Genomic DNA, 24,059 nt, shown 5'->3' with positions numbered 1-24,059 from the left:
TATTGTACATAACCAGTCACTCCCTATAGCTTACCCGTACGTTTTTCAGAATTTCGAACATCTTGCACCATTTTACATAGTCGAACGCTTTTTCCCGGTCGACAAATCCCATGGACGTGTCTTGATTTTTCTTTAGTCTTGCTTCCATTATTAACCGCAGCGTCAGATTTCCCCTCTCGTGCCTTTATGTTTCGTAAAGCCAAACTCATCGTCATCTAGAGCATTCTCAATTTTCTTACCCATTCTTCTGTATATTATTCTTGAAAGCAACTTCAATGCACGAGCTGTTAAGCAGACTGTGCGATAATTCTCGCATTTGTCGACTCTTGCCGTCTTCGAAATTGTGTGGATGATACTTTTCCGCAAGTCAGATGGTATGTTTCTAGACTCATTCATTCTAAATACCAACGTGAATAGTCGTTTTGTTGCCACTTCCCACACTGATTTTAGGAATTCTGATGGAATGTTATCTATCCCTTCTGCCGTAATTGACCTTAAGACCTCCAACGCTTTTTTAAATTCTGATTCTCATACTGGATCCCCTATGTCTTTTAATCGGCACCTGTTTCTTCTTATATCACATCAGACAAATCGCTCCCCTCGTAGAGGCTTTCAATGTATTCTTTCAAATCTATCCGCTCTCTCCTCTGCGTTTAACAGTGGAATTCCTGTTGCACTGTTATTGTCACCAAAGGTTGTTTTGACTTTCCTGTGTGCTGAGTCTCTCCTTCCGACATTCATTTCTTTTTCGTTGTCTTCACATTTTTCCTGCAGTCATTTCGTCTTAGTTTCTCTGCGCTCCCTATTTATTTCATTCCTCAGCGACTTGTATTTTTGTATTCCTGAGTTTCCCAGAAGATTTTTGTACTTCCTCCTTTCACCAAACGACTGAAGCATTTCTTGTTACCCATGGTTACCTTCTTTCTATCTATGTTTTCCTTCCCAATTCTGTGATGGCCCTTTTTAGAGATATCAATTCCTCTTCAACTATACTGCTCACTAAGTTATTCGTTATAGCTGTGGCTATTGCCTTAGAGAACTTACACCGTATCTCGTCGTTCCTTAGTACTTCCGTATCCCACTTCTTTGCGTATTGATTCTTCCTGACTTACGTCCTAAGCTTCAACGTACTCTGTATTGTGATATTAGTCTATATTTGCTTCTGGGCACGCCTTACAATCCAGTATCTGATATCGGGATCTCTGTCTGACCATGATGCAATCTAACAGAAATCTTTCCGTATCACCTGGCCTTTTCCAAGTACACCTCCTCCTCTTGTGATTCTTCAACAGGGTATTCGCTATTACTAACTGAAACTTGTTACAGAACACAATTAGTCTTTCCCCTCCCTCATTCCTTGTCCCAAGCCCAAATTTTCCTGTAACATTTTCTTACACTCCTTCCCCTACAACTGCATTCCAGTCCCCCATGACCATTAGATTTTCATCCCCCATTACATAATGTATTACCCTTTCAATATCCTCATACACTTTCCCCATCTCTTCATCTACAGATCACGAAGTCGACACGTATACCTGAACTATCGTTGTCGGTGTTGGTTTGCTGTCGATTCTGATAAGAACGACCCTGTCACTAAACTGTTCACACAAACAAGCTCTCTGCCCTGCCTTCCTGTTCTTTTGCTGTCGATTCTGATAAGAACGACCCTGTCACTAAACTGTTCACACAAACAAGCTCTCTGCCCTGCCTTCCTGTTCTTAACAAATCCTACTCCTGTTGCACCATTTTCTGCTGCTGTTGATATTACCTTCTACTCATCTGACCAGAAATCCTTGTCTTCTTTTCACTTCACTTCACCGACTCCTACTACATCTAGATTGAGCCTTTGCATTTCCCTTTTCAGGTTTTCTAGTTTCCCTACCACGTTCAAGCTTCTAACATTCCAGGCTCCGATTAGTAAAACATTATCCTTCCCTTGATTATTCAGTTTTTTTCTCATGGCTTTGGCAGTCCTCTCCTAGAGATCTGAATGTGGGAATATTCCTTAATCTTTTGCCAATGTAGAGATCATCATATCACTTCTTAAATTACAGGCCACATGTTCTGTAGGTACACGTTACGTATATTTAATGCAGTGGTTTCCATTGCCTTCTGCATCCTCATGCCCTTCATCATTGTTGATTCTTCCGCCTTTTAGGGGAATTTTCCCACGCCTAGGACAAGAATGTGTCCTGAACCTGTGTCCGCTAATCCGCCCTCTTCGACAAAGCCGTTGACTTATTATGACGTCAGTCTTCGGCCGCCAATGCTGATTATTAAAACAAAATTTATGCAGTGGCGGGATTCGAACCCGGGACCTAATACGTTTTGATTATGAAACAAAGACGCTATTTTTTTTGTTATCTCGTTTTGTTCGTTAAAGTTCGTTGCAATTGTTCGTGGCGGACATTCCCTGACCCCCGTTGAAGTTCGTTATTGATCCATTCACTCAGCTTTTTTTTTTTTTTTAATTATTACAGAAGGCAGCTAACCCTCTGATCGAACGCGCTGAGCTACCGTGCAGGCAACCTTTAGAACACAAGCCCTGTTCGTTTGCAGGATGTCAAATGAAACCCGTTTCAGCCGTTAAGCTTCCAAACTTCTTTTGTTTGGCTACCAGTTTCGGCGGTTTACTACGCTACCTTCAGGCCGCTGACCGACGTGCAGGAAGATTTTACCTCGGTTCTGGTAGGTAGATAATGGTTGAAGAGATTTCTGTAGCAAGCAGAAATCTACTAATACCAGTCATTCTAGATCCTGTTTTCACCAGAACCGTGGTGGAATCTTCCAACACGCCGGTCAGGGGCCTGAAGATGGAGTAGCAAATCGCCGAAACCGGCAGCCAAATAAACAAGTTTGGAAACTAGACAGCTGAAAGGTGTTTTGATTGACATCTTGAGTACTAGTACAGTGTCTGTTCCTGTTACCACATCACTCGCATTTAAGAGAAACATGATGATTATTGCTGCCGCACCTCGCTCGTGTTCGGGAGGATGGAGGCTCAAATCCCCAACCAGCCACACATATTTAATTTTCCGTTATTTCCATAATTCACTTAAGGTGAATGCGGAGATGGATACTGTGCCAGGGCACATCTCATTTCCTTCCCCATCCTCCCCAGTTTATACATATAGTCTGGTACTGATGTCATTGTCGATGAGTCATTAAAACCAGACTTCATTCCTTCTTTTACCAGTGCAGCGATGGATTATGAAATGCCAAGTGAGGGACGTAGTCCCATTTGGTGCGCACTTTCAGCTAACTGTTCAAAAAAATCCTTAAACATCTTTAACCTTAAGATTACGAGTGTCTGTAAGTCCATCTTTACAAAAAATGGCTCTGACCACTATGGGACTTAACTTCTGAGGTCATCAGTCCCCTCGAACTTAAAACTACTTAAACCTAACTAACCTAAGGACATCACACACATCCATGCCCGAGGCAGGATTCGGACCTGCGACCGCAGCGGTCACGTGGTTCTAGACTGCAGCGCCTAGAACCACTCGGCCACCCCGGCCGGCCCATCTTTACACAAGAAGGTTGCGAGACCTCGGCTGTTCACTGTAAATGTCGAATTAAAACAACCTCCGCCGTCTGAACTTCCAGTACTGTTTTATTTGTGAACCAGTTTCAACGTTACATTATGCCATCTTCAGGGCCCCTGACCAATGAGTAGGAAGAAACCCACCTCCTAAACTGTGAAAATAGGGGCCACCATTCATTTCCTTATCTTCGTAGACTTCTTCTTAACACAGCGATCCTTCGATCATCATTTGGCGAAGGTGGCGTAATGTAACTCTGAAAGTAGTTTTACAAACAAAATAAAACTCAAAATTTAGATGGCAGAAGCTGTTCTGATTTAACGTTAACGTAACGAGGATATGGACGTGAACTGATGCAGTGGAGGAGCGAGGTTCGTACACCAGACTTATTCTCAGACGAGACGTTAAACTCTAGTCTTCGTTCCGAGTATGCGCTGCTTTAAGTCCTCCTCGTCGACCCCCACCCCCAACCTTGGTGTATTTGTAAATAACGAGCGGCTTAGCGAGGCGAGTTTCGACGATATGGATCGACAGAGCACTCCGCGGGGCAATCCACGCGACTCGCTGTAACTGGAGGGCTATCGCGTCACTGGCGGGGCAGCGACTGGCGATCGGGTGGTGGCATGTCAGGTGTGGGGTGAGAGGTTAACGGCGTAGTCCACTGAGGGAGGCGGCGGATTGCGTCCTCATCGCCGTGCAGCCACATGCCGGAGGCTCTGGTGCGGGCTGATGTGTTGCCTCGGCTTTGGCCAGTTAGTGTTAGTCGTACAAGTTGTGTTTTAGACCCTCCAGATGTGTAAGCGGGATTTTCTGTGTAGACTAGTCTAAAACAGGGATGGCAACAAGTGACCGGTTGAAACCGATACTGGTATTTTAGTGTTGAATAACGTGTATTTTTCGGTGCTTTTTTAATTTTTTCCTAACAACCGAGTAAAAAACCGAAATATCAATTAGCCATAGCATAAATGTTAAAATTGTTCGTATTTATATACACTTTTTTCAAAGGTAGTAATTTTATTCGAAAAATTTGCATTGGTTTTACATGTAAAAATAGGAAGATGTGTATCACTAAAGATGCCAACAGAAACGAGCAACAAACACAATGTATAAGAACTGGTACAGTATTACAGAAACAATGTCCCTGTTATGTTTCGTTGCGTGTGTTACGCTTGTACGTGCAGTGTGCAAGACTTAGTTACACCTGATCCATACGGTCATTTTTCGCTAGCGCTTCGACATCTGTTCTATTGTATAACGGTACCAACCCTAGTGTGGAAGTACTTTTATGAAGTGATGGGGGAATAAAGTACAATGTTTCGGTTGCTTTAGAAGGTTAATGATTTATCTTCCAATTCTGTGAAATAATAAAAAAAGAGAAAGGAAATCATGGTAACAGTAATCAATTTAACAATTGATTCATAGAGTATACGAAGTAGTTGCTGATCTGCTTCCTCTCTACATAATATGTCTATCTGCCTATAGTCATTGAAAACATACAAAGTAACACGAGTTTCAATCTCAGTTTTCATCCTTCAGCATTGACCATTATTAATGCCCTGATAGTGATATGACCGCCGATTAATTCATGATTTTGAGCAGAGTTTCAAAAAAATTACAATCAATGCTAGAATAATCGTGACTTTTGGTAGTATTCAGCCACTTAATACTTTTCGAGAAAAGCAACAAAAGGTGGTCAGACTAACTTCTCCTTCATTTCCCTATTTAATTTGATATTTTGAATCTATGTATTTTGAAACAGAGATAGTCAAATTTTTTTCAGTGTTTCTTCGATTCGTACGTCTATTACCAGAAATTATAGGAATAAAATACCTAAAACCGAATATTTCAAGAACTAGTTGTTTTCAGCGGTTTCAACATTCAGGTTTAACCGCGGTAATAAAGAAAAAGAGATATAACCGATAATCGGTTCTTTCGGCGACAATCAAAAATGGTTCAAATGGCTCTGAGCACTATGGGACATAACGTCTTAGGTCATCAGTCCCCTAGAACTTAGAACTACTTAAAGCTAACTAACCTAAGGACATCACACACATCTATGCCCGAGGCAGGATTCGAACCTGCGACCGTAGCGATATCGCGGTTCCAGCCTGTAGTGCCAAGAACCTCTCGGCCACCCCGGCCATCTCGGCGACAATCGCCAGGGAGCGGAGAAACTAAAATACAACGAGTATAATAGTTATATCGGTACGCCTAGCTAGCGTAAGGGTCAGCGTGGCGGGTTGTTAACCAAAGCTGAGCGGTTTCGATTCCCAGTCGGGTCGGGTACTGGGTGTTGTGTTGTCATCACGTTCCACTATTAAGATGTAAATTTAAAGAAAATGCTAATAATACAGCTTACGACTTGTAGTAAATTAAGAAAACGAGTGAAAACATAAAAGTGAGAGTAATAGAATAAGACTGATGAACTTTTGTGCAGAACGTTCACAGCATTCAGTACCAATCGTCCACAGTTTTGGTTTGGCTTATTTTATTGAAAGAAAAAAATCCCTATAACAGGATTCCAATTTACACACTCAATGTAAGATATCGTATCTGCCTTTATGAGATATGGTACGTTGGTTTGCAGATTGGATGCCTTGAAATCACCAACCGGAGCGTTTGTTTTCTCACTCTTTCTCCATCGAATAACGTTCATGTAGTCCTAAAATACGTCGACATATGGATCAATAACTATATCAAATTTTGTTAATTCTTTGTTTTGATTTCTCAATTACACTGACAGAAGTGGTAAATGGTGATTATTTTCGAAAGTTTCCGTTCGTTTTAGATCATTACCAACGTTAAAAATTGGGGATGCCGGGACTAGTAGGCATAGTTTTTACTTTACGATTTTTCTGTTTTCTGCTGTAGTACTTTCTGCTTATATGATCGATGCTGCAGATCTTGGTATCCCTTTGTTATTAATTAATGATGAAAATATAACTTAGAATTACATGCGGAATTCGTAAAAATAGTGTACTAAAACACTACATCTGTCCCATTTTACCCCACATGTGGGTTAAGTTGGCACACATGTTGGGGTAAGTTGGCGTGGTTAAGAGGTTGTGAGGGATAAACACAAGTTAGTATCTGAGGCACTTTTATTTCATCCGAGCATCACAAGCAGTACTGATATATTTTTTAAGTGGCCGAAACACACTCTGGTCCAGGTCCTGCAATTTATGATTGTAGTGTGGGGGAAATGATAGGATAACCACCCCACCTCCGTTCAATAAATCAAGTGCTTCAACAGACAAATGAGAATCGAGGTTAGCAAGCATTTGAGGTGTTGGGCGATCATTCAGACTTATAGTATAGCGAAGAAAGTGTTTGGAGAACATAATAAAATTTGTTTCTATCATCCAACATGAGTTGTTCGCATCACCGTCAGAGCCAGCCGGAACGTCTAGTACAAAATGTGGTTCGTATTTTGCTCTAGGGAATATGAAGGAAAGAGGGATAGCATTACCTCCAGCTGATACACATGTTGTTAGGGTCAAGAGTCTACCTCTTTAAGCAGAGATTATCCATCCAATTTGTTTCAAATCTTTCCATACTATCACTATGTCTGGTTTCTGTACAGTTGTGATCCCCGTTTCATTCATATTCCATATATCTTGAGCTTGCAACTTTAATCTATCAAAAACGTTTTTAAGGAAACTGCAGAAATTGTTCATATTTACGTTATTAAAACTGGTGACCCCAGCTAGGTATTTGGGCTTCAAGTGTTCGGATGGATAAACTCTGATATCTCTTCAGAAAATACGTGTACCAGTCAGATCCCGCCAATTTTTTTCATCCCAAAACAGTGGTATGTTAACTTCAGTTCTGGTCGCGTATTGAAAAGCCAGTTTTCTAACTTCCTTCGGGCTTAAACCGAAATAAATATCTGAGGCTTTCTTCAGGTATTCACTTAACAGATACTCATGTTGCTGAGAGAAAACCTGTAACACGAAATACGAAGTATGCCATCAGTTACGAACCTGATGTTATGACAGGCATGTGTATTAGTTAGATATATGGCCTTGGAGTTCAGAAGGCCCACAAGGAAATGATTACACAACTACTCTTTTTTTTTTAAACAAAAGTTATGTCACTTGACTGATAAATACCTTCCTAGGAGTTTTATCTCCACTTAGAACATCAGAGTCCTCATCAGTGGAAGCATCACATTTTTTCGTTTTCAGGTAATAGCTATCTAGCTAAGCTAGCTAAGCTCCGTACAGGGATGTTGAATTCTATCGCTGTGTCGGCTAGGCTTCTTTTGTCGATAGTGTGAGCATGTACGACGTTCTTTACGTTCTGTTCAGTATGCTTTGCTCGTTCCGTCCTCCTCTTGTAATTCCTCATGGCAAACCTGCAACGAAATGTATCAGAAAGTAGTTAAAAAATGTCAGCATATACCTATGTTTTAAGAAAAAAGTCACTGAGGAGTAAGTTGGAATACGCCACGTGGTCTATGCCGACATGCCCCTAAGCCAAGATGCCAACTTGCCCAACAACACATTTTAGACAATGGAAGGAACAATGTCGTTTGTGAGTTTGACTGTTGCACTCCTAGCGCTCTTTTCTTATATCGGTAGAAAAAAGGAAGCAGTGTGCCAACATATCCCATATGCCAGCTATCCCCGGTCACCCCTACATAATGTAAGAAAATGTAATATGCAAATATTAAAGCATTATCGCTGTATATTCATTGTAGAGTATATGTTTTTTTCATTTGTATGAGATAAGAACAAATGCAGATTAATTTTAAAATCATGCAAGACTTTTGACGACGAAAATGTGGATTAGAAACCGATAGCGACGCTTTTTAGGTAAGGTAAACCGAAACCAAATTGCGGCCGATTGCTGCGGTACGTTGTAAACATTCTGCATCACCCACAAGAGCCACTTTTTTAATAGTAATGTCATTATCTGATAAAACAGCATTAAGAATATTTTACTAGGGAAGAAAATTCTCTCTATCGATGGCTATCGAGAACAGCAATTTCGCTAAAGAACGAGGATTTTCTGAAATGAGTGCATGTTACGGAAGTATTTACTGAAAAGAAAAGATGAAAGTTCTTGGGCCCACTGTAAAAGAAGGAGTACGTGCGGAAGGTCAAAACTGCAAACTCTTTTTCCGGATAGAAAAACTCTACGATTGCGCCAGGTAACGTCGTTTTTTAACGTAATTTGACAACATTACCTTCCCAGTAAACTCTCAACCATATGGACACCTAATGGTAAAACAAGAAGTCTGTAGCACTTCGATCAAGAGACATAGAAGGACTCTAAAAACTTGGAGGGCGACTAAGAAAAACCTTAGTAACGTCTACAGTTTTCAGGAACAGCTTATGGAGAGAGGGTTATTTTCATATCGAAAGGAATTCGCTGACAGCAAATAGCATGGTGTGAGCTATGTTAGATGCAGATGTTCACTCGGTGGTGACAAATGAAAATTTGTGCCGGACCGGCCATCACCTATTGCGTGAAATCATTGTTCATGTCCCTACCCGGCACAAATATTCACATGTCACAAACAGGTAGAACATTTGCACCTAATACAGTTCACGCCAAGTTATTCGTCTAATTTCGAGTAGCTGTCAGTCATCTTCAGTGTAAAAAAAAAAAAAAAAAATGGTTCAAATGGCTCTGAGCACTATGCGACTCAACTTCTGAGGTCATCAGTCGCATAGAACTTAGAACTAATTAAACCTAACTAACCTAAGGGCATCACACACATCCATGCCCGAGACAGGATTCGAACCTGCGACCGTAGCGGTCACGTGGTTCCAGACTGAAGCGCCTTTAACCGCACGGCCACACCGGCCGGCCTTCAGTGTAAAAATGTAATTTTTAGTTAAAACAGAACCAGAAGAAAATACACTACTAGCCATGAGCTGAACGTCTGCAGCCTAAGCAAGTCTGCGCGAAATCATAACAAGAACGTTAATCGGCCAGGATAAGAAATAATGGTATAGCCGATCACATGATATAAATGGATACTATTTAATTTGTGACTGACAGTCCTTCATGTAGGTTTCCTATCGAGTTCAATCGGCCGAAAATGACAAGTGTGACATTCGTCTCCGGCCCCTTCCGGCTAGGAAACTTAGGAAACTTTCCTTTTTTTTTATACCGCAGTCAGTCTTCTGGCTGGTTTGACGCGGCCCACCAACAATTAGTCTCCTCTGCCGACCTCTTCATCTCAGGGTAGCACTTACAACCTACGTTCTCAATGAAACTTCCTGACAGTTTATAACTGTGTGCCGAACCAGCACTCGAACGCGGGACCTTTGCCTTTCGCGCGCAATTGCTCTACCAACCTTGCTACCCAAGCACGGCTGACGTCCCATACTCACAGCTTCAGTTCTGCCAGTTCCTATCTCCTAGCTTCCAAACTTCACAGAAGCTCTTCTGCGAAGGTGAAGTTTGGAAGGTAGGGGACGAGGTACTGGCAGAATTGAAGCTCTGGTGACGGGTCGTGAGTCATGCTTGGGTAGCTCAGTTGGCCGACGGCTCAGTAGCTCAGCGTGTTCCGTCAGAGAGTTAGTTACTGTCTGTAATAAAGAAGTAAGTGAACGGACCGACGAAGAACCTAAACGGGTGTCATCAGACGCCCACTCCAAACAAATTCAATGAATAAAATTAGATCAACAAAAAAAAAAAAGAAAGAAGAAGAGTTGGTAGAGCACTTGCCCAAGAAAGGCAAAGGTCACAAGTTGGAGTCCAGATCCGGCATACCAGTTTTAAATGTTCAAATGTGTGTGAAATCTGATGGGACTTAACTGCTAAGGTCATCAGTCCCTAAGCATACACACTACTTAATCTAAATTACCCTAAGGACAAACACACACACCCATGCCTGAAAGAGGACTCGAAACTTCCCCGGGACAAGCCACACGGTCCATGACTGCAGCGCCTTAGACCACTCGGCTTACCCGCGCGGCCGGCACACAGTTTCAACGTGGCAGGAAATTTCATGTCAGCGAACACTCCGCTACCGAGTGAAAATCTCATTCTGGATACGTCCTCAATAATCTTCTGGATATATTTCAATCTCTGTCTTCCTCTACAGGTTTTGCTCTCTACAACTCCCTAGAGTGCCACGGAAGTCTTTTGCTGATGTCTTAACAGATGTCCTACCATCCTGTAATTTCTCGCTGGCCGGTGTGGCCGTGCGGTTCTGGCGCTTCAGTCTGGAACCGCGTGACCGCTACGGTCGCAGGTTCGAATCCTGCCTCGGGCATGGATGTGTGTGATGTCCTTAGGTTAGTTAGGTTTAAGTAGTTCTAAGTTCTATGGGACTGATAACCATAGATGTTACGTCCCATAGTGCTCAGAGCCATTTGAACCATTTGTAATTTCTCCTTGTCAGTGTTGTCCACATATCCCTGTCCTCCCCGATTCTGCGCAGAATTCCTTTCCTCTCCGATTCTGTGCAGAACCTCCTCTTTCCTTAGCTTCTCAGTCCACCTAATTTTCAACATTCGTCTGTAGCACCACATTTGAACTGCTTATACTCTCTTCTGTTCCGGCTGCCGCACAGTGCATCTTTCACTATCATACAATACTGTGCTCCAAACACCAGAAATTCTTCCTCAAATTGATGTCTATTTTTTATACAAGTAGAGTTGCTTTAGCCAGGAATGCCATTTTTGCCAGTGCCAGTCTCCTTTTGATGTCCTCTTTGCTCCGTCTGTCATCGATTATTTTGCTGCGTAGGTGGTAGAATTCCTTAATTCCATCCACTTCGCGACCATCAGTCCTGAAGTTAAATTTCTCGCTGTTCTCATTCCTGCCATTTCTCGTTACTTTCGTCTTTCTTCGATTTACTTGCAGTCCATATTCTGTACTCATTATATTGCTCATTTCAATCAGCAGATCATATAATTCTTCTTTACTTTCACTCAGGACAGAATTGTCATCAGTGAAACCAGTCATGATACCCGTTCACGATGAATTTCAGTTCCACAACTGAACCTTTTATTTCTTCGATGTACAGATTGCTTCTCCGTTGTACAATTTGAACAGTAAAGGCGCAAGGCTACGTCCATGTCTTGCACCCACTATGATCCGAGCACTTCCTTCTTGGTCGTCCTCTCTTATTATTCCCTCTTGGCACTTGTACGCATTGTTCTTGTATACTACCCGTCTCTCCCTGTGGCTCACCCCTATTGTTGTCATAATTTCGAACATCTTGCACCATTTTACATTGTCGAGTCTTGATGTTTCTTTAGTCTTGCTTCCATTATCAACTGTAACGTCAGAATTGCCTCTCTAGTGCCTTTATCTTTTCTAAATACGAACTGATCATCATCTAACACATCCTAAATTTTCTTTTCTACTCTTCTGCGAATTATTCTCGTCAGAAACGTGAATGAATGAGCTGTTAAGCTGCGACTGCAGTAATTCTCGCACTTGTCAGGTCTTGCAGGCTTCGGAATTGCGTGGATGATATTTTTCCGAATGTCAGATGGTATGTCGTTAGATCAATACATTCTACACACCAAGGTGAATAGCCTTTTTGTTTCCACGTCGACAATGAATTTTAGAAATTCTGGTGGAATGCTATCTATCCCTTCTGCTTTATTTTATCTTAAGTCCTCCATAGCTCTCGTAACGACACATTGTACTAGCTCTTTAAAATTGACTGCTGTTTCTTCTTCCATCACATTAGACAAATCTTCCCACTCAGAGAGGATTTTTATGTACTATTTCCTCCTATCCGCTCGCTCTTCTTCATTTAAATTAGAATTCCCGTTGCACTCTTAATATTACCAGCCCTGCTTTTAATTTCACCGAAGGCAGTTTTGACTTTCCTGTATGCTGAGTCAGTCCTTCCGGCAATTATTTATTCTTGTAGCATGCGTGTTGCGATCAAGACTGAATTTAAAAAAAAAATATTTTTAATTTTTTTTATAGCCGTTCCAAAATGGTTTGTTAAAATTATTTCTTTTTCGATTCCTTCACATTTTTCATGTAGCCATTTCGTCTTGGCTTCACTGCACTTCCTATATGCTTCATTCCTCCGCGACTTGTATTTCTGTATTCCCTTGACCATTTTTGTATTCGTTTCTTTCATCGATCAAATGAAGTATTTCTTCTGTTATCCACGGTTTCTTCGCAGTTACCATCTTTGTACCTAGGTTTTTCTTTCAACCTCTGTGATCGCTCTTTTTAGAGATTGTCCACTCCTCTTCTACTGTACTGGCTACTGAGCTATTCCTTATTATTGTATCTATAGCATTAGAGAATTTGAAATGTACGTCATCATTCATTAGTACTTTCTTATTCCACTTCTTTGCCTATTGATTTTTGCTGAGTAATCTCTTAAACTTCATCCTACTCTTCATTAGTAATAGATTATCATCTGAGTCTACATCTGCTCATGGATACACCTTACAGTCCAGTCCAGTACCTGGTTTCGGAATCACTGTCTGACCATAATGTAATCTAACTAAAATCTTCCCGTATCACCCACCCTTTTACAAATATACCTCCTGCTCTTGTGATTTTTGAACAGAGTATTCCCTATTACTCGCTGATATTTATCACTGAACTCAATTAGTCTTCTCTCTTTCCTTGTCCCAAGCCCATATTCTCCTGTAACTGTTTCTTCTCCTCCTTCCCCTACAACTGCAATCCAATCTCCCATGACTATTAGATTTTCATCTCCCTTTATGTACCGTTTTACGCTCTCAGTATCCTCATATGCTTTCTCTGTCTCTTCATCGCCAGCTTGTGACGTTGGCATATATATATATATATATATATATATATATATATATATATATATATATATATCGTAGTTGGTTTGCTGCCAATTCCGATAAGAACAATCTCATCACTGAACTGTTCACGGTAACACATTCTCTGTCCTATCTTCCTATTCATAACGAATCCTTCACCCATTATATCATTTTCTGCTGCTGTTGATATTACCGTGTACTCATCTGACCGGAGCCCTTATCTGCTTCCCCTATCACTTCACTTACCCCTACTACATCTAGACTGAGCCTTTGATTTCCGTTTTCGGACTTACTAGCTTCCCTATCGCGTTCAAGCTTCTGACATTCCACGTCCAGACTCGTAGATTGTTATCGTTTCGTTCATTGTTCAATCTTTTTCCTATGGTCACCTCCCCCTTGGCAGCCCCTTGCGTAGATTTGAATGGGAGACTTTTCCGGAATCATTTGCCAATGGAGAGATCGCATCACAGTTTTTCGATTACAGACCACATGTCCTGTGGATAGGCGTCATGTGTCTTTAATGCAGTTGTTTTCATTGCCTCCTGCAGCTTCATGCCGTTGATCATTGATGATGTTTCCGCCGTTACGGAAAATTACCACCCCTAAGACAAGACCGTTGGGAGAATGAGGATGACTTCTTACGCCGGAAGTCTTCGGCTGCCATTGCTGGTTATTACTCAATATTTAAGCGGTGGAGCGTTTCGAACGTTTTGATTACTAATGAAAGGCTATACCCCTAGACCACTTTTGCGAGCCTGATTAAATGCATTCTAGTGCTGGACTACTACTTGTAGACAAGTTGAACAGCCCGCGCTGATCCAACAACTCGCTCTACTACTTTCAGGGTGTGTTCATTTGAACGCCCAATTTCATTACTGCCACACTGTCAGGGTTTTCAGGTTGACACCTCTTACTCATACTAAGCTGATATCGTAGAACCGACTGGAATTGTCACGCCATACGTCTCTGGTGGGGTGCCAGACGACCGCTTGTTACCAGCTTTGTATCACATACAGGACGTCCAAAGAGACCGCCAGTCTGCTCTTTTGAGGAGTGACTATTTTTTTATATGGCGAGCTTCTTCGATTTCATAAGGTATTGAGTTCACAAATTTGAAGCTACTTGAAGATCAGGAATATAAGCTGAGAGAAAAACCACTCTTCTAGGAACTTAAGAAAGTTTCGAAATCACTTGCAGAACGTCCGAAGTTTACATCGTTTAAGGTGTGGTGCCAGCTCTCCAACTGCTACGAAAGAGGAATAGCTTCCTTTGGGAATATTAAATAACCTCGCTCACGTAGCTCGCAGCAAAGCCTTAACTAGAAGATTGGCGCCGGAATGAACTAACAGTTCCTCGAGTAACAAAAATTAAACAGGCGAACAAAGGGAGTCGCAAAGGTCGAACTCAATTAGCTTCCATTTTTCCCTCCATTTCTTCACGGTTCAAAGAGGGGCGACAAATTGCCGGGGTGCACAAAACAAGCCTCGGTCGGCCTTCATTAATATTCAGAAGCCAGGGAGCCGGGTGGTCGCCGTGACGGCACGGGACGGGAGGCTGCGCCGGTTGGTTCGCCGAGGTGCGCCCGCGTCCGACAAAGGCTGCCGCGCCGGCGAGGACTGCCTCTTCGTTGCGAGCGCGCTTCCAGCTAATAGCCCCGCCGCATATCCGTCCCTATTTGCTTGTTAATCCACCAACCACGGCAGCGCGCAGCTAGTTGCAGTGCGCCAAAGCCGGCTACCAGCTGATTACACCGCTCGAAAGCGCGCTTTCTGCTGCCGTCATGACATTCAGTTTCTCTCCTCTTTTGAAATTGGAGACGGAAAATTAAAATTAAAATTATTCCAGTATAAGCGACTCAAAGGTTTTTGGCACTTCCAACAAACCATTCTGGGCATCTTACATAGCATAAATACATTACGTATTAATTAACTCACTGTTTTGAGGAACCGTAACAAAACCGAATGCCATTTATCACTGTAATCTCATATGATTTCATTACTAAATGCTGATTTAGAACTGAACATAAATATGTGATTTTATGTATTAGCTTTTCTCAAAGGTGCTTTCCAACACGTTGAACATGATGGCTCAAGATGTTGGCAACTATGCCGATTAATTGTAAAGAAATTTCAGCACCAATTGAAATTTGATTTCTAACAGCACGTCTGCTTTCGGTCACCAAGGCCATTTTGAACTGTTTGTAAGATTAGAGGTACATAAAAATGCAAAATAAAGGTGTAAAAAGCTGCAATCCATTTAGCACACCCTTTTTCATTTAATATGAGAACCACACTCTTCTTAAATAATTGGGGGGGGGGGGAGAATAAGATGATAACGTTTTATAAAAGCAAACTGGACTGCAGTGACTGTTCATATTGACTTGTAACTAACTTCATATCTGAACTACATTTAACACGGTGCAAGTCTTTTTTTTTCTTTGTAATTTCTGAGAGTGCGTGGGGACAGGGCACCAACTGGATCTGGGACAGGGAAGGCAGTGACCAACGTAACCAAAACAGCAAGACCGAGCCAACCAGGCAGGTAGCAAAAGGTTTTTCTCCGTGGAGGTAGCCTTTCCGGGGGCTGATGCAACTGTGCATTTATGACTCGCCTCCATCCTACTGGGCGAGCAGTGGCGAGGATGAGGAACTTTATCAGCGGGTGGCCAGCGTCCTTATATGTTCTGCAGGGTGCCTTCAGCAGATAACAATTCAAGCTGCTATTGGCCGCCTGGATGTTGCTATTCAGTGATTGGTGTTCATGTCTCGTTTGGCGGAAAGAAAAGAGGAGGCTGTATAATTCAGCTAAAAGAATTTAGAGTTCATCTGGAGACAGATATGAGGGCGGTTCTAGGGCTTCGTTCAGAGATGAAGACAGGGGCAGACCTGTGCATTTAGTGGGAGATGGAGGCGGAGGCGTGTCGAAGAGTTCATCTAGAGATGGAGATGAGGGTGGATCAAGGAATTCGACTGGTGATTGAGACGAGGGCGGATAGAGAAGTTCATTCTGAGACAGACAGTTGTGCACATCTGGTGCACATATTAGCAGCTGACTGAGGTCCAGTGTTCGTATCGCCAGAGGCACGATCCTCGCCCTGTGCTTCAGAGACACATGCATTCCGGCAGAATTCTGCATATCTGTTCCTGATTATTAACGGTGAGTATTATTAACAGCGCCAACATCATAGGACAGTCAGTGGTCTGTATTTAGTCAAATAATTGCTGTGATCTGTCTCAGATACAGGGTATGCTATAGTAGATGCATGCATTTCTCCATCTGTCAGCCAACAGCCAATACATTTGTTTTATTAGAAGCTTGCGACTTATTTTTTGAACGTCAGTTGTGTCTAAAGTGTACGTTTGCTTTTATCTTCGACTAACTCTGAGAACCAGCAGGATTACTTGATGTATTTCATGGAGGACAGATTTGTAATTACAACTGAAGTTCTTTCATATCCAGATGCGTTTAATGTTTGTGTTTTTAATTGAATAAATTAATGTGTTCGATTAAAATTTGTTTATGTAAAGACCTCAAGCTCCAGTTAATGTCATATTTAACGTCATCAAATATCAGCTTTATGATCCGCAGCTAAGCTCTCAAACCATTTGTATCAGTCATATTATTGCAAGCAGTAATTTAAGCGTGGGTCTTAAACGTGTGTCCGGCTCTTAATTTTCTGAGTCAGGGTAACCTTTTCAAACACTCTTGGGGTTTTGCAAAGGTAAAAATGGAGTAAAATGGATAAAAAATGATCGCATAGCAAAATAAATGTTGCGCAACAATGTCGAAATTTTAACGGGGCTAGATAAATAACTTTCAAACTCAAAAGCACAGCGTCGTGGAGATAGACACATGCAGCCGACACAGATCAAAATCTGGTTCTTTAATCACTGTCTTACCATTATCCACCTTCCAGTGTCTCAAGGCCTCTTCCACGAATACAGCATTCTTTCGTCATTCTTAAAGCAAGTATTAATTATGATTAAATTATGCTCTGCACAAAATTCTACAGGCGGCTTTCTCTTTCATTCCTTAACCCCAGTCCATATTCATTTACTACTTTTCCTTCTCTTCCTTTTCCTACTATCGAATTCCAGTCCCCAATGACTATTAAATTTTCGTCTCCCTTGACTATCTGAATAATTTCTTTTACCTCATCATACATTTCTTCAATCCCTTCGTCATCCGTGGAGCTAATTGACATATAACCTTGTACTATTTTTGTAGGTGTGGGCTTCGTGTCTGTCTTGGCTACAATAATGCTGTTCGTAGTAGCTTACCAGCGCTCCACTTTTTTTGTTCATTATTAAACCTACTCTTGCATTACCCCTTTTTGATTTTGTATTTATAACCCTGTATTCACCTGACCAAAAGTCTTGTTCCTCCCGCCGCCGAACTTCACTAATTCCCTCTATATCTAACTTTAACCTACCCATTTCCCTTTTTAAATTTTCTAACCTACCTGCCTGATTAAGGGATCTGTCATTCCACACACTGATCCGTAGAACGCCAGTTTTCTTTCTCCTGATTACGACGTCCTCTTGAGTAGTCCCCGCCCGGAGAAACGAATGGGGGACTATTTTACCTCCGGAATATTTCACCCAAGAGGACGCCATCATCATTTAACCATACGGTAAAACTGCATGCCCTCGGGAAAAATTACGGCTGTAGTTTCCCCTTGCTTTCAGCCCTTCGCAGTATCAGCACAGCAGGGGTGTTTTGGGTAGTGTTACAAGACCAGATCAGTCAATCATCCAGACTGTTGCCCCTGGAACTACTGGAAAGGCTCCTGCCCCTCTTCAGGAATCACACGTTTGCCTGGCCTCTCAACAGATACCCCTCCGTTGTGGCTGCACCTACGGTACAGCTGTCGGAATCGCTGAGGCACGCAAGCCTCCCCGCCAACGGTAAGGTGCACAGTTCATGTGGAGAGGGGCTATATTTTTCTTGTGTGGACAATCATAGCTTCAAGCAAAAGGTAAAACATTGTAGAACACTAGAATAAGTGACCATTACATCACCATTTCTTACTGTGTACCACAAGGTTCTGTTCTGAGTCCTCATCAGGTTCTGACGTGTTAATCCACTGTCAGAAGATGCAAGGTTTGTCCTATGCCGCATTTAATAAAAAATTATTGGAACAAGAAGTAATATGAACCCTATTTTTGAAAACACGACTAATAAGATACCTGAAAACATCAGCAGTGGCGTCTAGACGTCTCACTATCATTACATTTTGCTAAGATTAAGTGCATAGAATTCAGTACCTCTATTTGTAGCCTCCAAAACAACAAAAATAGTCAATTGAAACAATTAAATACAATGATTCGATAGTATTACTTTTTGGGACTATATATACATCACAATTTTCACCGAAAAACGTACACACAGCAGTATTAAAAAGGGAAGAAATTAACGTATTCTACATTTTACATTCAATAATGAGTTGCAGAAACAGTTTTTGGGGGAATGGAACTGTAAGAAATAGTATTTCCAGAACACACAAGCATGTTATAAGAACGATCTCAGGTATATTTTTATTTTCTTAAAAGGTGGTGTACACAATGGATACAAAATTTATGCAAGTAGAAATGTGTATGTAGTCGTCATGGAGTGACCATTAGTAGGTAAGGGAGAGATACATGGGTACATTTTCATTCAATATCCTAGCAGATCATATGAAATATATTTTAAGTAATGGAACGGAATTTACGATTGAATTAAAGGACGTTGTGTTTGGTGATTCCTTCTATTCCATTGAAGAACATCATCACATAAATTCTTAAAATCTGGTTTAAAGTTATTTTATAATCAAAATTAACACTGTAATGCTCTAATATTTCATATTGTCGAATACTTTTATTGTATTGCACTTAAATTAAATATATATATTTCACGTCTTTTCATATCCCAGAGACACCTGTCCTGGGGTCAGTCGGAATGACTGATGGAATTTAATGTCACGGTAGACTCAAAGCTGATAACTGTAAAATATGTTATATCTTTAAATAAGACTACCAGTAAAAAATAGCACTGATCAAAAGCAGATGTAGAAACTGTTTTTGAGTATCTAACTATATGACAGCTTGATAACAATGGTCTTCGCTGATATTATCGTCTGTGTTTGTTTCTTGAATATGATACAGATAAATAGAAATAAGCAGAAATGAAAATGCCATGTTTACAGTATATGTTTTCTCGTGTGAGTCTAGAATCGCACGCTGACGACTTCTATGCCCCTCAAATATCCCAGTAATCCCACCGCGGATACGTGACGTATAGTTTAACGTGAAATCCGAACGACGTTTGATTCCTGGTGAATCTAAACATCACCGTGAGGTGACGGTAGTGTTAAAGGCAGACTGAAATATTCTGTCGTTCGACTAGGGGAGAAATGCCTGGGAAAACGCTCAGAAGAATACTGCCTGTATCTGTCTGCCCCGACATCGCTCGGCAGTTGTCTCAAGGCAAAAAACGCTGCTGACATTAGATTAAATGTCAGCTAGTAGCTCTCCGTTAATGGGAAACGAAACATGTTCGTTTATGACATTTCCGGATACTCGCTGTAATAACGACCCCCACATTCATTATGATTCTAAAATCAATACGGTGAGTCTATCTGCTCCATGTTCCAGTAGTCGAACGGAATGATAACTGAATTGCTTCACTGTGAAAAGAAGTACTTGCAGCGCTGCACACCAATGACAAGTCATTAACCGTCCTATGGAAAACTTCGCGGCTTGGTTGGCATGTTGCACAGGAGCTGCACCAAGAATGTAGTTTTATCTACAATTATGTGCCGTCGTGAAATACGTAAATTAGCAAATATCTAAGAATTCCAACTATCACTAATAGGATCAAACTACACTATGAGCGCACTGACGGAAATTCGTAGGTATAGAATCATAGTGTGGGTTCGTGTCCAGCAACTGGTGAAAGCATCACAAGTTCTGCTATATGCGTGAGAAGAGTAGTTCTGCATGTTAATTGTAAAGTACCGTCTTGGATCTGCCTAGTTTTCAGTATATTTTGACTCTGATGATCATTGAATACTGACAATGAAAAACTTTTTCACTTCATAGAGTGGGCTTACAGCCCTTTACATCTTTAGTAAAGCCACCTTTATCTCGGTCAGCCTGTATCTCTCCTTCCTATTCGTTTATATTTGATTACATTTTTAACTATTCTGCCCTCCCCATTCTATTTGTATGTCGTTTCAATTTTATGCTCGGTTCATAAAGTGAACGTTAATTACTTTATGCGCATTTTATCTCTGAATGAATAGTTTCATGTCTTTACTCTCATTAAGTGAAAAGTGGTCATTAATTTTGACATAGCTCATTTGATCTCTGAATACACAATTCTTATTTCGGATCTCATTACGTGTACTTCACTTTAGCGGATAATTTTATTTTCTACTTGTCATTATTGGTCAATGTGCAGGAGGCATTTCCATTTTTGGAGTAGCCTTGGCTTTACAAAATTTTATTCTTGTTTTCCTTCGAATGCCATGCTTGGTTCAGGTTATTGAGCCACATTACTTGACGCTTACTTTATTAGTATTGACTTTTTTATGTACACATATATCTCAGATTAATGTATGATACCTGTTTTATCGACGTTCAGAAAATTGCGGCTCACTGATTACTACCTCAGCTTTCTGCTGAAATTTTGAGAGGATAGCTCTTACTCCTTCGTATTTCATTTCAGGGACTGAAGGTAGTTATCCGTCTTTTGAGCAATTATTTAGCTGTCTGCAAAGAGTAGTATTAATGAGTTTCATCTTCGTAATACAATAATATAAATACAATTCTAAGAAAGGCTACATCCTTGTCACATTTCTCTGTTGTTCTTTATCGTCTCCGTTCTCAATTTTTATTTATTGCCAGCCCCTTACACGATAAAAATTAGATCTAGTGCTTTGTGGACAAATCCAGGTGATGGTCTTGATGCTAATTAAATTAGCAATGGCACAAATTTAATTTATTGCATACAGTCAGGTCTGTCAAACATGTTTCTCCTTCTTTTCAGGGCATTCGTGCGGATACTGTGCGTTTGCTGTCCCAGGCGGATGCGCCGGAAGTATCAGCCGGCGCTTCGGTCCAAACCTAGCCAGGTACAGCTCTTCGTATCTCAGTGTTGCTATCACTAGACGCAAGAAACGAGGTACAAAGTTATCGTAGGCTTTAAGATATTAATGTATACGACGATGCACTTATGCAGGAAATTATTACGGCTGCACTTTCTCCGAAGACTACTTTCCTTAAATGACTTTGAAAAAAAAATGGAAAGTGGCAGTAATCAATACACCGATAACATGGAAACCCAATCGCTATCCATTTTACTTTGAATAGTTTCCAGATTATTAAAGTATTAACACCTGCTATCATTCTTCTTTTTTAAAAAAATTTCGTTTCAGACCAACTGAGAACACCATCAAAATAATCATTTAGGTCTCTTTTCTTTCGTCCTCACCCAACAATAATTTCCTCATGGTGAGTTCTTTTCCCTTCCATTTGACTCCAGTTCTTTCTCTGTTTGTTTTATCTTCCTTTAAATCTTTGAATTGCTTGACTTCTAATGCCAAGTTGTCTTTGTTAAGAAATGACCCCTGTTCAATCTCCATTTCTTCTATGTCTTCTTTTGTCTTGCTGTCTGACCCACTTTATTTGTCTGCTTTTCTGTTTTGGAAGAATGTGTGGTTCTTTGTTAACTTGTTCTCCTTTATTCCTTCTTAGATCTCCGTGGATTGTTACACACCTTTTCCTGATCTGGTACGTTATTTTAGGACGGAATGAATAATTTACTCATTTGGTTACAAAATCAAATTGCCATATCTGTTCTTCACTGGACCAAATATTTTTTGCAAAACTCATTTGTATTTTCCTAATGTTACAATACCATTTTGCATTCAGATAAAAGCTATGTTTGTAATCCATATTTTTACAATGTGTTACACCGCCTAAATTTAACACTTTAGAGAAATAGTTTATATTGTACAGATTTCTTACTCTTGTGTATGCTCGTCACTTTTCCATTTCAGATTTTAATTGCTTGTTTTCCACTTTTATGTTTGTATTTCCACCCAGACATTTAAGTCTGTCTATTTTTATGATGTTGCTATATTTGATTTCTTTAAATTCTTGATGATCCACTTTCGTTGGTCACTTTCTCTGTGCTTAAAATGATATTTCTACGCCTGTCTCCCCAGATATTTCGTTCAGTAGTTCTAATCTTTTCTTTTCGTTGTCTAAGCCAGGTGTCCCCTAACTTTTCCTCTGAAGGAAGACTTTGGGAACCCTGGTACTTTTATGGAACACCTTATTTATTTTGAAGGTTAATAAATTTTTTAAATATAAGAAAAACTTGTTTTATCCAGTAATTATTTAAATTGTAAATTACACGTAGTAACATAGAAATCAGTAGAGCTGAGAACTAAGGTTCGCTGGTCTGGAATGCCAGACGACAAGATGGCTGTTTTTCGGTGGTTCTTGACGTACTCTACCGCTGGTTCACAATCTCTGCCTTAGCAAAAATGATACACAAACACCTAACGTAGGATAAACCAAAGAATAAAGCTTGCACGTTTCATAGATAAATAGAGCAAAGGATTTCCCTTCCTTATGTTCACTGACGTGAAGGGTATCCGATCGCAAAGCTATCCGGACGCAAGGATAAAAATTACTTTAATCTGAGAGATCATAAACACAGCGAGACGGTACAACGAGATAGACGCTAGGCGAAACAGGGCTACACGAAGCTGAGAGTCGAAGCGTTATACAGCTTCGGGTAGAAAAATAGTTGTACAACGCATGCGTAGTGGGCATCATGTTCTTGTCTTGGAGAGACACACAGTCTTAATTTTATTTAAAAGCACAGTATTTAACATCACTAGTCGAAATAATTTCATTTCTACAATTAAGTTAGTAAGGTTAGACATACACGTAATGAATGTTAAGTACACTAGTGCCCAAATGTCAGAGACGGAAATAAATTTCGCATGATATATCACTGCCAAGTAACATAGCTCGATGAAAGCTGGACCACTCGTAGAAGAAAGTATGGTAGCGCTAGGACACAGACAGTGCCTTCTCTGCGAGATAGCAATGGAAATACTATCGACGATAGTACTGCGAAAACAGAGTTACTAACCACAGCCTTTAGAAATTCCTTCACCAAAGAGAGACGAAGCCAATATTCCGTAGCTCAAACCAAGAATAGCTGCCAACAAGAGTAACTATGAAGTAGATATCCACGGAGTAGTGAACCAACTGAAATCACTTAATAAAAGCAAGTCTTCTGGTCCTTCCTGTTTACCAATTAGGTTCCTTTCAGAGTATGCTGATGCAGTAGCTCCATATTTAACAATCTTATCGAACCTCTCGTTCGCCGAAAGATCCTTATCCACAGACCGAAAAGTTGCACAGGTCACACCAATGTTCAAGAACGGTATAATTCACTAAATTACAGGCCCATAAGATTAACTTCGTTATGCAGAATGATTTTGAAACATAAGTTTTGTTCGAACAATATGAATGACCTCGAAGAGAGCGGTTTATTGACACAGGCAACGCGGATTTAGGAAACATCGTTCTGGTGAAACACAACTAGCTCTTTACTCACACTAAGTGTTGAGTACACCTGATAAGGCATTTCAAACTGATCCCGTATTTCTAGATTTCCAAAAGGTCTTTGATACTGTACCACACGAGGGGCTTGAAGTGAAATTGCGTGCTAATGGAGTATCGTCTCAGTTATGTGACTGGATTCGATATTTCCT

The 24,059-nt window shown here is 40.8% G+C and overlaps 1 protein-coding gene across 1 annotated transcript in view; it reads left to right on the top strand.

Moving 5' to 3' along the window:
- Nucleotides 1-24,059, top strand: part of LOC124613621 (dopamine receptor 2-like) — a 612,418-nt gene that overhangs the window by 563,529 nt on the left and 24,830 nt on the right. The window contains exon 2 of the mRNA XM_047142336.1: nucleotides 21,311-21,395. Coding sequence (XP_046998292.1) covers nucleotides 21,311-21,395 — 85 coding nt within the window. The remainder of the gene's footprint in view (nucleotides 1-21,310; nucleotides 21,396-24,059) is intronic.

This window comes from Schistocerca americana, chromosome 4 (genome assembly GCF_021461395.2).
Source record: "Schistocerca americana isolate TAMUIC-IGC-003095 chromosome 4, iqSchAmer2.1, whole genome shotgun sequence".
Taxonomy (NCBI): Eukaryota; Metazoa; Arthropoda; class Insecta; order Orthoptera; family Acrididae; genus Schistocerca; species Schistocerca americana.
This window is presented reverse-complemented; position numbering and strand designations above follow the sequence as displayed.